The sequence below is a fragment of the Dermacentor silvarum genome, chromosome 8, assembly GCF_013339745.2.
Source record: "Dermacentor silvarum isolate Dsil-2018 chromosome 8, BIME_Dsil_1.4, whole genome shotgun sequence".
NCBI classification, from domain to species: Eukaryota; Metazoa; Arthropoda; class Arachnida; order Ixodida; family Ixodidae; genus Dermacentor; species Dermacentor silvarum.
Genome location: NC_051161.1, coordinates 59,047,054 through 59,061,469, shown reverse-complemented (window position 1 = coordinate 59,061,469; position 14,416 = coordinate 59,047,054). Strand labels below are relative to the sequence as shown.

Genomic DNA, 14,416 nt, shown 5'->3' with positions numbered 1-14,416 from the left:
TGTATACAGTTGCTAAATTTTACGAAAGCATGCGCATTGATAAACATAAGAAATACCTCTCTCTTAATTCGCTTGGGTTGCTACACGGCATAACTTCAGGATTGAAATGAAATATGAATACGAAGCCCAGTTTCTTGCGGATAAAAAACAAAACAAAAAAAAAAAAACGTCTTATAAAACGTGTTGTCCATGATCCATCTTTCGTAGTCTTTGGTTGGTCAGTTCTTCACACCTCTAAATACACTTTCGCGGACTTCCTTTGTCGCCGGACCCATCCAAACTAGATGGCTGGCACTGCTGCCTCTCTCTCTCTCTCTTATAGTTGTCGCCCGTGAGCTTCAGTGGCAAACGGAACTGCTTGAGCCGTCGAAAACGCTGTATTGCAGCTATGTAAAAAAATTTGAATATTGCCAAAGGGGATAAAAGAGGGGAACAGCCAATTTCCGGATCATGTATAGTTTTTTTTTGTTTTGTTTTGTTTTTCTTTTTCACGACTGTGATGTATACGGTAGCACACCCTATCCTCAATGTTGCGTCCTTGGTTTATGGTGCTTAAGCAACTCGTACCAGATAGTACTTGATAGTAAATCTAACCGAGTCAGTCACGAGAACGAGAATGCATTGTACAAATCGCCATTAACGTCCAGTTCTCACTCCTCGTACACTGCAGGCTTTACGCGACATTTACCCGCCGCGGTAGCTTAGCGGCTATGGTGTTGTGAAGCACGAGGTCGCAGGGTCGAATCCTGGCCGCGGAGGCCGTATTTCGACGGAGGCGAAATGCAAAAAAAGCCTGTGTCCCGTGCATTTGTAGGACGTTAAAGATCCCGTGGTAGTCAAAATTAATCTGGAGTCCCCCACTGCGGCGTGCCTCATGATCAAATCGTGGTTTCGGCACGTAAAACCCAAGAATTCAATGCACGCTACATTGTCTGGATATTTTATTCAATGTGACAGTAGAAGGCATCGGGACTGTTCACTGCAAACTTCTTTGGAAAGCTTTTGGCCTAGGTCGATTACAGTGATGTTTGGAGGTTGAGTTGCACTTCGTTTTTGTTGGGAACAATTATCGTCTGAAGCATGGTAGGAGCTTTAATATGAATATAGGGTCTTGCGACAGCCAGTATCTGTGGGTATACATGTGAGTCTTTTTGATAAGCTGTTCTTTTACACTGTATGGGAAGCTCTGACTCGTTCACATTTTAATGGCCTTGCCTCGAGGGCAGCACGATTCGAGATGTATCGATATAGGTATAGTTTTTTGCAGGTCTAGATTGGCAGTGGCTATCATGCCACATACCTTAAACGCTCTTGACGAGCAAGATTTTTATGTAGCCTTGCCATAGGTCATGCATCGTTGCGCGCAAAATAAAATATGCAAAATAAATGATGTCAAATGCGTGTGATGTGTGCAAAAATAGTATTCCGCGAGAGCTTAAGTGGCGCATGCTCTAGACAGAAAAAACGTTAATATTTCTTCACAAGAGAGGAAGACAAAGACGCATTTAGAGTGGCCTTAAGTTAGGCGGTGAGCAAGCAAAGTTCTTCAAAATTCACCAGCATATAGTTCAAATAAAGAGAAAAAAAAAAACACTTTCGAACATGTCACACTGTTGGAACCAATAAGTGGATTTCAATTCAGGCTACACGTATTCACTTTCATGTATCGTGTATTATTAAATTTATACGTTTTCGCACATTTGCAAGTTAAATTTAATTTCTGCATCCGATAGATTCATCCACCCGAGTCTGGTTTAATCCCCCATTGTGGTATAAAAGACAAATTGAGGTTGAAACAACATATCAAAATGCAATAATGAAAGTACTCCGTGTGATCATATATAGTGCGCCAAGTTCGCCGAAAAAATAAAGTTTTTTTTTTCAATGAAACAAATACGCTTTTTTGTTTATGGTGTTTTATTGTAATTCACTTCGCGTCCCCCAGTACATTCCGTTTTTCGGAATTGGCAGTGGACGATGCAAGTCGATGGTTTGTCCCTTCTCTGCGATTCTGTTTCATGACTGAACTTTTCTAACTAAACTGAGACATCTTTGCGAAATGCTTGGACTCACAATTGACTATATGGTTCTATGCTACCACCAATTCCACACTCACAAGTAGGCTTGTAAAGCTGTCGTAATTTTATTAAACAGAGAGAGAGAGAGAGAGAGATAAACACTGCAAGAAAAAAAAAAGGAAGCAGACTTTATTATGTGTTGTAAGTTAGGTGAAATTGCGCTGTTACTGAGCTGTTAATGAACTTGCAACACCAAATTGGCGGCGCTATCTTCTTCCGTATTCGTTATACAGGCTTTCGCCCCATTAATTTCCGTTTCCGGTGGGATGGGTAGAAGTGCATTGTCTGTCGGCTTTTTTTGTGCGTAATGTTGAAATATCTGTTTATTTATTTATTTATTTTGTTCTGCGCGAGCCACTTAAAAAAAAAAGGGGGGGGGGGCGGGTGGTGGAGATAAAAAGAAACAAAGAAAACGGGAAAGCAACAAATGCACATGCAGAATTTCACATCAGGAGTTTCTTATACACTTATGTCTCTAGCGCATGAAAAGTCTTTTATGATGCCTCGTAGCTTTACTTCCTCCGCATTTCTCCAAGTAAAGCAATCGGTATCGCTGAGTATTTGACCGCTAAAACTTGGGGATGGGGGCGCCGTCACTTCGCTCCACTAAGCTCTCGAAATAACAATCTAAAAAAAAAAGGCATTAACAGTCACATGCCGCGAGACTTACAATGCTTCTGACACAGTTTCTAGCACACTAATGACTTTATCGCTTTCGAGGTAGCCTCCCTAGCCCTGTAAAACCCGCAAGGTCTTCTTGTTCGCTTGTAATCGACGATTCGCCGAGGTACCCTCCCTGGTCCTACACAACCCGCAATCGACGTTTCGCCGTTGGACGATCAACCGCGTAATTTATTTCACCAGGTCATGTAACTGTGGTAACCTCCGCCTAGCGGGTGCGCAATCTTGTGGCCGTAGGCGTGCGACGTGGTCACGTGAGCCGCAGGTCCCGCGTGCGGAGAGGAGTACGCCCCGGGATAGGCGTGCGGCGATGGCTGCGCTGCGTACGGCCTCCCAGCATCGGGGATGGTCACAAAGTTGTCCTGTCTGTAGACATAGTGGTGGCCAACCGGCGTCGCAACTGCACCAGCACCGGATAAGGGCCTCACGGGAGCGCCAAAAGGTGACGCTGCAGGCGCGGATGGTCCATAACCAGTGGGAGCAAACGGTGCCGCCTTGTAAGTAGCGGGAGCCGGAGGCCCGTGGGCCGCGGGCGCTACAGGCGATGCCCCGAAGGGTGCTGGTGCCAGGTTACCGTAGGGCGCTGGTCTAGCAGGCGATGCCCCGAAGGGTGCTGGCGCCAGATTACCGTAGGATGCTGGTCCAGCAGGTGATGCCCCGAATGGTGCTGGTGCCAGATTCCCGTAGGAGGCTGGTCCAGCAGGGGATGACCTGAAGGGTGCTGGTGCCAGGCCACCATAGGACGCCGGCCCAACGGGCCCGGCTTTGGCCGCGAATGGTGAGGGGGCAGCGTACGACGGTGGACCCACGGGTGCCGACTTGAAGGCGAAGGGTGACGGCGCACCGTAGGAGAGTGGAGCGATTGGCGCCGGCGAAGAGTAGGCCGGGCGAGCAGCGGGTGCCGCATTGAAAGCGACGCGTGCCGGAGCACCGTAGCCAGCTGGAGCCGGTGAAGCTACTGCGAATAGACGGATACGAATGCATGTGACCTCCGAATCACTGTGAAGAAATGAAAATGCTGGCCGTATTTCTATTTGCTCGGGCCGGGCTCGGGCACGGCGTGTGCTTTTTGACCCGGGCCCGGGCCGGGCTCGGGCTTTCTGGTGGTGTGCATGTAACGTGCAGCGAGTTATTCTCGGGCGTCTCAACTATGAAAAACATTATTTTTCGGTCTCGGGCCGGGTTCGGGCCGGTTTCGAGTCGAGCTCGGGCCGGGCTCGGGCCGGGCTTGGGCCAAGGTAAAGGGGTGGCGGGCCGAGCCGGGCGGGTAACGTAGATTATTTCCAGGCCCAGGCCGGGCCCGGGCTGAAAAAATCGGCCCGTGCAGTGCTCTAGTGGTAGGAACTCGCATTTGGCATAAAGGTGGCACTGATTGCTGTAACCGATAGCATGAGTGCACTCCGCTGAAAGCCCTTGATTGCTGATTATAATAATATCTACACGATTTAGATACCGATGAGAAACTTCGGATAGGGGGTGAAAATTAATAAGGCTATTCTTCTTGTCACCGAAGCCACTTGTCTTATGCTGTCATTCTTAAGGCCCGTTACAAGCTTATATCCTGTGACTCTAGTGCCTTTTGAAAACATAATGCTATGTATACATCTCTGTTGCTTACCTGGTACTGCTGGTGCCACTGGCCCTTGTTCCATAGCGCCTATAGTGACGTCGGCAGGCGTCGATGGTGCGGTTCCGGGCTCGTTGGTGGAGATCGACGCTCGGAAGCCCAGCTCGTCGGCCACGTAGCTGACGACGCGCACGCGACCGTCAGCGTCGCGCAGGCCATACGAGCCCGTCTTGGCGCCCAGCGCAGTGCCGGTCTCGCGCCGGAACGAGCCGCCGGACGTGTGGTCTTCGTCGTAGCCGAAGTTGTAGTTGCCCCAGCCCTGGACGATGCGGGATGCAATGAGACATACACATTATGGAATACTCGAGTGGTCGTTCTAGAGCGCTGAGGCGCTGCTGCCAACGCCATACGAGTATAAGGGAGCTTTAAAGTTCTATTAAGAGGAAGCTTTAGCACGGGGCCTTCTTTCTAAATACACGGGAAAATGAGAAATCGTTTTGTTCGGCAACCGCTGCACCAAATTTGATGAGGTTTGTTGCACTTAAAAGAAAAAGTTAACATGTAGCGACCGTTTGTTATTTAGAGCCATCAATTTTTTAATAAAAATTGACAAACATCGCAAATTTTCAGAAAACGACAAACATCAGATTTACAACTCTCTAGCTCAGCAATGAAAAACGATATCACAATTCTGTATATTGCACCTAATAGTACACCTAAAGCGGACAAAATTGATATATTATACCTGACTCTCAAATAGATTAATAATTTGTGAGTAGAACGTTTGCAAAATCCTTGTAAACGATGTAACAAATTCACGTAAGATATAAATTGCCATATGAAATTTGTCCGCTTTGAATGCTGAGTGTATGTAGTTTACAGAACTGCGATATCTGTTCTAGGATCAGAGCTACTGAATTTGTAAACTTCGTGCTTCTATTTTTATCAAACTTACCAATTCTTCAAAATTTCATTTAAAGAAATAAGGCCCTTAATCGAAATGCCGCTTCCAGCAGTCACTAAAATGTAACTTTCTCTCTTAAGTGCAACAAATGTCATTAAAAGAATGAAGTGCTCTGGAAATTAATTCCAAGTGGATACGCCTTGCAAGCTCACTGGCTACAATACATAAACTGCAATATGTGCCATAAAGTAATTAATTATGAAAATTAATTAGGGATTTCTTCATTCGTTGAATGTGTTTCGATTTCTCAGACAAGTGATGTCCGCCTCTCTGAATAATACAGTTCAAGGTACTAGAACTATGCTATCTGCCACGGGCGATTTAAAAAAAAATTCCGGGAAACTGAAAAGTGATCACCCCACATATTACACACATATTACAGAAAGTGTAAGAGTAGGGTTGAAGATTAATAAGCAGAAGACAAAGGTAATTTTCCATAGCCTGACAAGAGAACAAGTATTCATGATTGGCAGTCAGCCTATAAAATCTGTGCAAGAGTACGTTTAGCTAGGTTAATTACTCACAGGGGACCCTGATCACAAGGAGTAAATTTGCAGAAGAATGAGAATGGGTTGGAGCGTATACGACAGGCATTACCAAATCATGACCGGTAACTTACCGCTACACACTTGAAAAGAAAATTGTACAATCATTCCATTCTACCGATACTAACATTTCAGGCGCAGTAACTTGGTCGTTAAGAAAGAAGCTTGAGAAGAAGTTAAGGACCGCGCAACGAGAAATGCAACGAAATATGTTAGGTGTAACGTTAAGAGGAAAAACAGCGCTGTGGCTTAGAGAGCAAACGGGGTACACGACATTCTAATTGACATTAATAAGAAGAAATTTAGCTGAGCAGTTCATGTATAGCATAGATCACATAATAGGTGGTCTATTAAATTTACCGAATGGGTGCCGACGTAAGGTAAGCGCAGTCGAGGACGACAGAGAATTAGGTGGTGTGATGAAATTACAAAATTTGCAGGCACCACTCGGAATCCGCTAGGGCGAGACAAGAGTAATTGGAGATCGCTGGGAGAGGCCTTCGTCCGGCGATGGACATAAAAAATAGGATGATGATGATATTGATATAACACCTGAAAGAGTCCTCACACTGAAATGATGAGGGGTGGATAATGTCATTGAAGTGAAGGACCATAGTGTGTTCATGCGTGCGCAAGCTTCTGGAATTGAATTTCGAGTATATCTCTGTCGTACGACCCAGTATTATGACCCATCTAGTGTTTTTTTTTTTTTTTTTTGGAGGGGGGCAATTGCACAACGATTCCGATTGAGAGACTAATTGGGGCCAGTGGGTTTAGCTGGATCCAATCAACCCCAGTGAGTCTAAGGCCGGGTCCCAGTGTCTTTTTTTTTTTTTTTTTTGCTGGAAATCAAGCTTTGTAATTGCCATTGGAGGCTCCCTGGCAGTAATGCCTACCAGCTGACTTGTACAACCTACGGAACGTTACCGATGGCCCCTGAAACGACGAGTCGAATGTGCGATTAAAAAAGTAAGTAAATAACAATAGACAAGAGCATGGGGACGTACTCTTCCGGAACTCTTTAGGGCAGGTTTTCCAGATCGCAAGAGTGTGATAAATGCCGGAGCTCAATATTGAAGTCACTCTTAGACGCGCACGTACCAGTGCTTGTCTTATCTTCCTCATCATATACGGTGATATCCCGAGTGTGGACAAGGTTCAAATACAAAATTGTGCGAAGTTCCCTGAAATCTTTGCTTCAAAGCACTTAAATAGAAAACGCACACAAGCCCCCCGTACTTCAATGCCAAACCTCGGGCACGCCCTCCTCATTAAATTAAGTATAAAGTTGCAGCCACTTCTCGTAAGAAACACTTGCAGTCAAGGGCAGCAGTTCGCTAATGGCGGATTCTAACGTAATCCAGCTAGCAGGTGGTTTAAGTTTGGCAACCACTGCTGAAACGTGTGAGAAGATGTACTGCCACTTATTCTAATGCACTTGGGCACGCTCTTCACTTTTTTCGTAGACGGAGCCATAGCTTTGCATTAAATGTTCCAGCTTCGGTTTCCTTTCCGAAACCTTTGATATGGTTATAGCATGCGTATGTTGCTAAGCGTGCAATGAAAGTGTCTCGCAAGCTACGGTTGCGCCCGGTCGTGGTCGTACGTTTCGCAACACACGTAATTTAAAAGCTTCGAGCACCAGTATACGTACGAGGTGAAACATTTCACATTGCACAATACTCGTCGACCAAGCTCGCGGCGTTTCCTTGTCGCACACGCATTGCGTATTCTCTACTTAGCGTTACCTTCCCGAAATATACTTCCTGTCTAAACTCGAGAATCCGCTCGCGGCGGCACGCTTCACAGCTCGGCAGATTCACTTTCATCCGTGCCCTAAAAGGGCGGCGGCAATCTAAGGCACGGCAACGTCACCTCGTTTTTCTCGCTTCCACCTCGTAACCATACGCAAACTACGTGTATCTTCTTTCTCACCTTTCCCTCAAGCGTGGCGACCGGTACGTTACACAACCCGTAAGCGAGGACTTGGACGCATCCTGGCGTGAAACGTCCCGGGGCATAAAGGCATCCGACAAGGCTATATAGAAGAGATGGATGTACTACGCGCGCCCAGTATATTGCTCTCGCATTCCTCACTGGGCCTTCCGCTTTTCGTTGCCAACAAAAGTACGCATGCATAAGCGCTATCATCAAGGCTGGCGAGCGAGAGCAACCCTTCAATGTGTTGCACTCGTTCTCTATGCTGGTGTTCTTTTTTTTTTTCCTTTTTTTTCGATCCGTGTTCTTTCCTACGTGCGCTCGCCATTGCTCGCGACCTACAAAGCGGCGTTTTCGCGAGTCAAGTGGTTTCGTCCTCAAGTCGACGTGTCTCAACACTTTGACTGCGTTAAGGCGAGGCATTCCCCGAGTGAGAAAGAGAGGGCGAGAGCATCGTGACTAGCGAGCGAGCGTTGCGGAAATGCGGGATGAGCGCTTGGCGTCAGTTGCAGCGTCGGCTACCGCGGTTGAATGCCGATGAAAAGAAGAAAACCACTTTGTATATGCGCCAGCAACGAGGGAGTGAAAGGAACAACAGAGAAAGAAAGACGGACCGAAAAAAAGAAAGAAAAAATGCTAAACAGCTTACGTCCTCGTTCCGGAACTGCGTGCTGGTGCCAATTTCGGCCGGTGGTGCCACCCGCGCCAGGCCGGCACAGGTTGATCCGATAAGCAGGGACAGTATCGCGAGCTGCTCCTGTGGGTAGATAAGGAGTAGAACATATGACGTGCGTTTAGAGAATCAGAACATCGCGCATTCAAAACGATGTATGCTTATCAACGCGTTGAGGGACTCGAAGTTTAGCGATTCAATACGATGAGTGCAACATGGTGAGGGGTGGCAAACCTAACAGAATATCGTTCCTCGGCACAGGTTTGACACCACTGATCCTTATTGGCTCGTTATTGTTGCTGATACTGTTGCCGGTATCATCGAATACTTTTGTACTTGCTGAAACTTGATGTGTACGTGTGATTAACCACCACGACGTATAATGAAGGCTACATCTTTGTTGGACCAAGGAATGGTGATGAACAATGCTAACAGTCACGGACACTACTGATATCACGTAACCTCTTCCGGTTTTGCACGCTTCCACCATATTGTTTGTGTTCTACATCCTTGCGTTGGATTCTATTGGTTTAAAGGCTATAGCATATTCCAGAGAGAACGGCAGGTATGAGAGCGTAACGTGCAATCTTACGCACGCATTATTATTGTCTTTGTCTGAGAGAGTATATAGTGCCTTCGGATTCGTTCATTTGAATTCAGTTGTTTTTTATGGAATTGTAGTCAGAAAAATCATGACAATGTGTTGGAAAAACCATGCCGCTGGATGTGCTAGAAACATGTAATAACTCGTAAAGGTTGCAAAAACGCTTGCGTGTCGTATGCTGCAAAACCATGTCTGTTTATCCGTATACTGTGAATTAGTCCCAGACGAAAAAAGAAAAAGTCAACCAAGTGTCGACGCTCATAAGACAGACAGCATTAAAGAAGACAGCATCGACCTATATTGTGATTTAAATGATTTGATGATTAAATGTTTATTACCTCGCTATATTCTGTCTATTTCTATCTCTTTTTCTCGTTAGTTATTCATTCATTTCATATCTTATTCATATCGTATTTCACGCGCATTACCTCGACCTTGTCCTCTGTAAAGTCGACACTTGGTTGATTTTCCCGTTTTTTTTTTTTTTTTTTTCTGGAAGTGATTACAGATAGCCAGATCTCAGATACGTGAAACTCGTACGAAGTCAGCCAAGAATAGATTGTCCTAAAAGCACGAAATATCGACGCACGCAGTGAGAGCGTGGGGAGTGCGGGAACATCCGGGACATGCCTCGCGTGCATGTACGTTAGCGCATGCTCAGCAGATGGCACTAGTAGTAAAATATCACACACGCTACGACTGTTAACGGCTAATTATACTCCTTTTTGACTATATCCTTAGTTTCTCACTATTGTGATGTGTTCTCGGCATGTAGAAGTATCGTTTGATGTCATTTTCATGTTCGTAAGACATCTGAGAGTTACCTAACCAACCGCTTTTTTTTTGTGTGTGTGTGTGGAAGGGGTTACAAAATAGCCAGATCCCAGCTACGCCAAACCTGTCTGAAATCAGCAAAGAAGGCCTTGTCTGAAAAATGTTCATCACCTGCCGACTACAGTGAGCATTCTGTGCCTTTTTTTTTAATTCCACATGTGTGCGAAATTAGTTAGACTATACTATTGAGAGTCATTCGTTGCAGGTCAAAAATTAGAATGTAGGGTATATGTCACTTGCATGATGTGCGTTTCCGCTTATGTATATTTCCTTCCAATTCTACATATTTATATATTGTAACACATGTCTTTATCATGCTATCACGCGTATTTTTAATTCTTTCTTGGTTTCCGAGACATCGGCATCCATAACTGCAACATTAATTGCTTGTAGACAAGAGTCAATTCTAACTGACAGAATTTGAAGCACTAAAGTCTCATTTATTACTTTGTTCGAGGGGCGCAGTAAGGGGCTTCGAATTAATATTGACCACCTATGGTTCTAGAAGGTGCATCGAAATCTCAGCGCGCGATAATTCTCGCGTTCTACCCCGATCAAAATATTGCTCTCACGTTTACTACACAGACAGCGGTCGACACTGTGGCAGCATGAAGTTTACGCTACGGCGTTTTACTGGAGCACTTCGTCTGCCTATATGTACGCCGATAAGAAGGGAAATGGAGGGGCTTGATTTTTGTTAATTACGACCACATAGAGCCAACAAGAAATGAAGCTAAGGAAAACATAGACTTAATTAGAGGTGGTTGAAATTAATATGTAGAAAATAATGAAGAAAAGAGAAATTAAAGTGGACCGAGCACCCCGCGATGGTGTTGGTTTAATTACGACCACATAGAGCCAACAAGAAATAAAGCTAAGGAAAACATAGACTTAATTAGAGGTGGTTGAAATTAATATGTAGAAAATAATGAAGAAAAGAGAAATTAAAGTGGACGAAAAGATAACTTGTGGGGACCGAGCACCCCGTGATGGTTGTTGGTTTGGTCCCCAAAAGCAAGTTATCTTTTCGTCCACTTTAATAGAGAAGTTTAGCTTGGCCAGTAATCGGGTAAACGCGGGCGGACCGGGCGTTGGGGCGTTTTGCCGGAACCGTAAACGTGAGCGGCCTGTATGGTGCTGCCACCTGGTGGCGCAGAAATCAAACAGACAAAAAACAGCTAATATTGCAGTAACCATGTGTATTCTACTTCTCTGCTGGTGTAAATGTTTGGTGGCAACACAATTACGCCACTGTCGAACATTTACACCAGCAGCGAAGTAGAATACACTTGGTTACTGCAATATTAGCTGTTTTTTTTTGTCCGTTTGATTTCTGCGCCACAGGTGGTAGCACCTTACAGGCCGCTCACGTTTACGGTTCCGGCAAAACGCCCCAACGCCCGGTCCGCTCGCGTTTACCCGATTACCGGACAGGCTAAACCTCTCTAATTTCTGTTTTCTTGATTATTTCCTACATTTCAATTTCAACCCCAGCTAATTGCCCCTGTACTTTCCGTGGCTTCATTGCTCGTTGACTTTATGTGATACGTGCGCCGGTGCTGCTAGTGATACTGCATACGCGTAGAATACTCAGAACACATCGTTTACGGAAACAATAGCAGTATAGCGTTGCTCATTCAAGAGTTGAAGCTCATTATTTCGGGATAGTAAGGAGTAGCGGCGTAGGGTTTCCTGTATTCCAATAGACGCTATTTTTCACTGTTACTCAATAATATGCAGCATTCGATACTGAATAATGTCGATTAATTAGTAGGCGCTCATTGGCCTACATATATCAAGGAAGTAAAGATTTGAACTTGAGTGCAAAAGTCTGATACCGAAAACGTTCTCGAACGCCACACGTAGAAAACGTCAAGATATCAATAGGGGATAGGCAGAGACACGGAGAAAACATGCAGCACCTTGTAATGACTACCGCAGTAATGATTACACACATGTACATAAAAGGCAATCTTTAATTTAGATCACTGTTACGCTGAGTTCGAAATTTTGCCTCTGGCGGTGATCATAGGACTTTATCTTTCGATAAGCTTCTGCTAAAATAAATTACCATTGTGATTCTTGTTTATATTCTGTAATCCATACTTTCTATGTTCTGTATATATATCCGTGCGACATCACAACTGTTTTTCACAAGAGCACAAATGCTTTGCATATTATTTGATTGGTTGACCCTGTATTTGTTTTAAAAGTACAACTTGATGGGCACCGAAAGACGTCATAATGTATGACTCCGCATTTATTTTGACCACTCGGACACGACATTTCAACGTGCGACAAAATGTAATTTTGTAGACATTTTCATTCCTGCTATTTGCTCTGATCATGTTAATCATGGCCGCCATGTACACCAATCATGTATAGCTTATTGAGTGGGGTGCATTGTAAAAAGGTAAAAGGGAAATGTGCTGGGTGTTTTATTTTTGAACCGAACTAAATGTAAACGCTGAAATTAAGCGCCCGTTCGTAATTTGCACGGCACATTGAGGCTTTGTTTAGTTTTATGTTTTTAGAATTTGTTTAGTTTATGTTTATGTTTGGTAAATTTCTGCTTTAGTTTTCTACCAAAAAATGTTACTGTTATCGCTCTGCCATGTACAATGCCTCCTGGGTCCAGTCAAGCTGCTGACAGCAGCTTTTAGCCCCGGAGGACGTTTCTAGTCTGTACTAGAAGAAGAATAAACTTGAACTTGAACTTTCCATGTGCACCCACTTATAAGAGTACGATTATTAAGAAATCTGTGTACCAGTGGTACCGCAATTCAGTCAATTTAATAAATATTTTAAAATTATTTTTTTGCGGGAACATGGAGCATAAAGTGGTGGGAGACCTGTGTATAGAGAATGTCTGGTACAATATATGACAAAAATGAAATTTGACGATTGAAAAGTGAACTAGCGCATTATAAGTGGAAGGAAGTTAATTGCACTTAGTGCATAAGTGCCTGTCGCATTGGCGTGTTTTCGTTGAATAAACTTCCCGTCGATAAAGGGAAAGAGTATATTCAAAATAACCATTCACTTAATTTTGATTAGGCTTTTCAAGACAATGGCAGCAAAATTGCTAAGTGGCTTATAGACAACGCTTTCTCCCACCTTATTCAGTTCTCAGCAAGGTATTCAGTTATTCTTGAAGGAGCACTTCCAATCATGAACTCTTCAAAAAGTACTTCAGCGAAGTACTGCGATGCCTGTCACAAGTATCATTATTAAGTGCACCACGATTATATTTCCTTGCTGAAAGAAGCAGCCAGAAAATGAAACTGTCTTGCGCCGTAGGATATTATCCACGGAACGCGCTTTGTGCGCCGTCGTATGGTCGTCTTGATACAGTTCGTCGACGTCATGCCGTCATCATTGCTCTGCAGTCAGTGCCTTACTGTCATCATCGTCATGCTGTCCTCGGTCACCGTCATGCTTGTGGTCACTAATGTAACTGTAGTCACCTCGTCGCTGCTGTAGTTCATTCTCACTTTCGTATGGCTAGCTACGTCTCATTTTGGTGTCACTGACGATTTTTCTTTTAAATTTTTTCACCTTGAGGCTCTACGACGTTCAAGACAGTAACTAAGAGATGCAGTTCCTGAGTCTTGTGTCTACTATTCACAACAACAGCTTTAATGCTAGTTTTGTAATGACAGGGATATTCAGCCATCTATCCGTCGTCATTTTTGAAGCCACGCTCTATGAGCACCGATTGCTTGAACAAGTCGTAGCTGATATGACGACAGAAACGTCTATATAAAGCGACGTTTTCAGTCGACGTAAATTTTACACCGCAGTCATGGATTGCATCCAGGAGACCTCCATCAGAAAAATCAAGGCGTGGCGCTAATTCCGATCGCTACGGTGATATTATGTCACGCAGGAACAACAACAACAACAACTGACCGTTAATAGGTATCAATTCGCAATACGTGTGCAGATACACTCTATAAGTGCCATCGATGAGACTACAGGAAAGTGCACGCGCTTTTGAGCTAATTCCCATGGGGGACACCAAGTAACTTACTTTCATTGTGAGCCGATATCAGGTAGCGCTGGCCGCCGCACCCGTTGGATGACACGTCCTCGACACGTGAAAATATCGTAAACAAACAACTTTCACGTTCGAGACAACTCCCGAGAAGCGCCAGAAGCATTCGTGTCCCGCTTATATACGACGACCCGCCCCTCCATTTTTTTTTCCTCACTCCGTTGCCTGCCGTCGGACCTCGCCCAACCAGGGAAAAGACATCGTCTTCCTTTCTCCCTCTTCGCCGCGGTTCGTCTTGAGGGTGAACGCTATACCCGTCTTGACAGCCGCGACGACGCTTTTAAGTTATGGAATAACAAATACCGCGCATTTGCTGTCTTTTCTGTTATTATAGCCTATCCCCTTCTGAGCCTACTCACTTCACTCGCCTCTTCCGACCATTTGCTTGAACGTGTCCCGTTGTTTTTTCGCGCACTGGCTTTTACCTACCGTACTCTCCACTTATTCATGTATTTCGTTTTCTTTAAGCTATTGC

General features: G+C 44.7%; 1 protein-coding gene across 1 annotated transcript; it reads right to left on the bottom strand.

Moving 5' to 3' along the window:
* Nucleotides 1–1,506: 1,506 nt before the first annotated feature.
* On the bottom strand, nucleotides 1,507–14,025 carry LOC119462148 (uncharacterized). Its single transcript, XM_037723492.2, has 4 exons — nucleotides 13,918–14,025; nucleotides 8,423–8,530; nucleotides 4,378–4,645; nucleotides 1,507–3,717 (listed from the first exon to the last, which is right to left on the bottom strand). Exons 1-4 carry the CDS (start codon nucleotides 13,921–13,923, stop codon nucleotides 2,936–2,938), a joined length of 1,164 nt encoding a protein of 387 aa, XP_037579420.1. The 5' UTR covers nucleotides 13,924–14,025; the 3' UTR covers nucleotides 1,507–2,935.
* Nucleotides 14,026–14,416: the final 391 nt, after the last annotated feature.

Excerpts from the sequence above, each read along its gene's own strand:
- LOC119462148 (XM_037723492.2), bottom strand. Across the intron at positions 4,646-8,422 it reads CGCAGTTCCGGAACGAGGAC|GGCTGGGGCAACTACAACTT; the intron begins GTAAGCTGTTTA and ends CGCATCGTCCAG. Across the intron at positions 3,718-4,377 it reads AGTGGCACCAGCAGTACCAG|TAGCTTCACCGGCTCCAGCT; the intron begins GTAAGCAACAGA and ends GTCTATTCGCAG.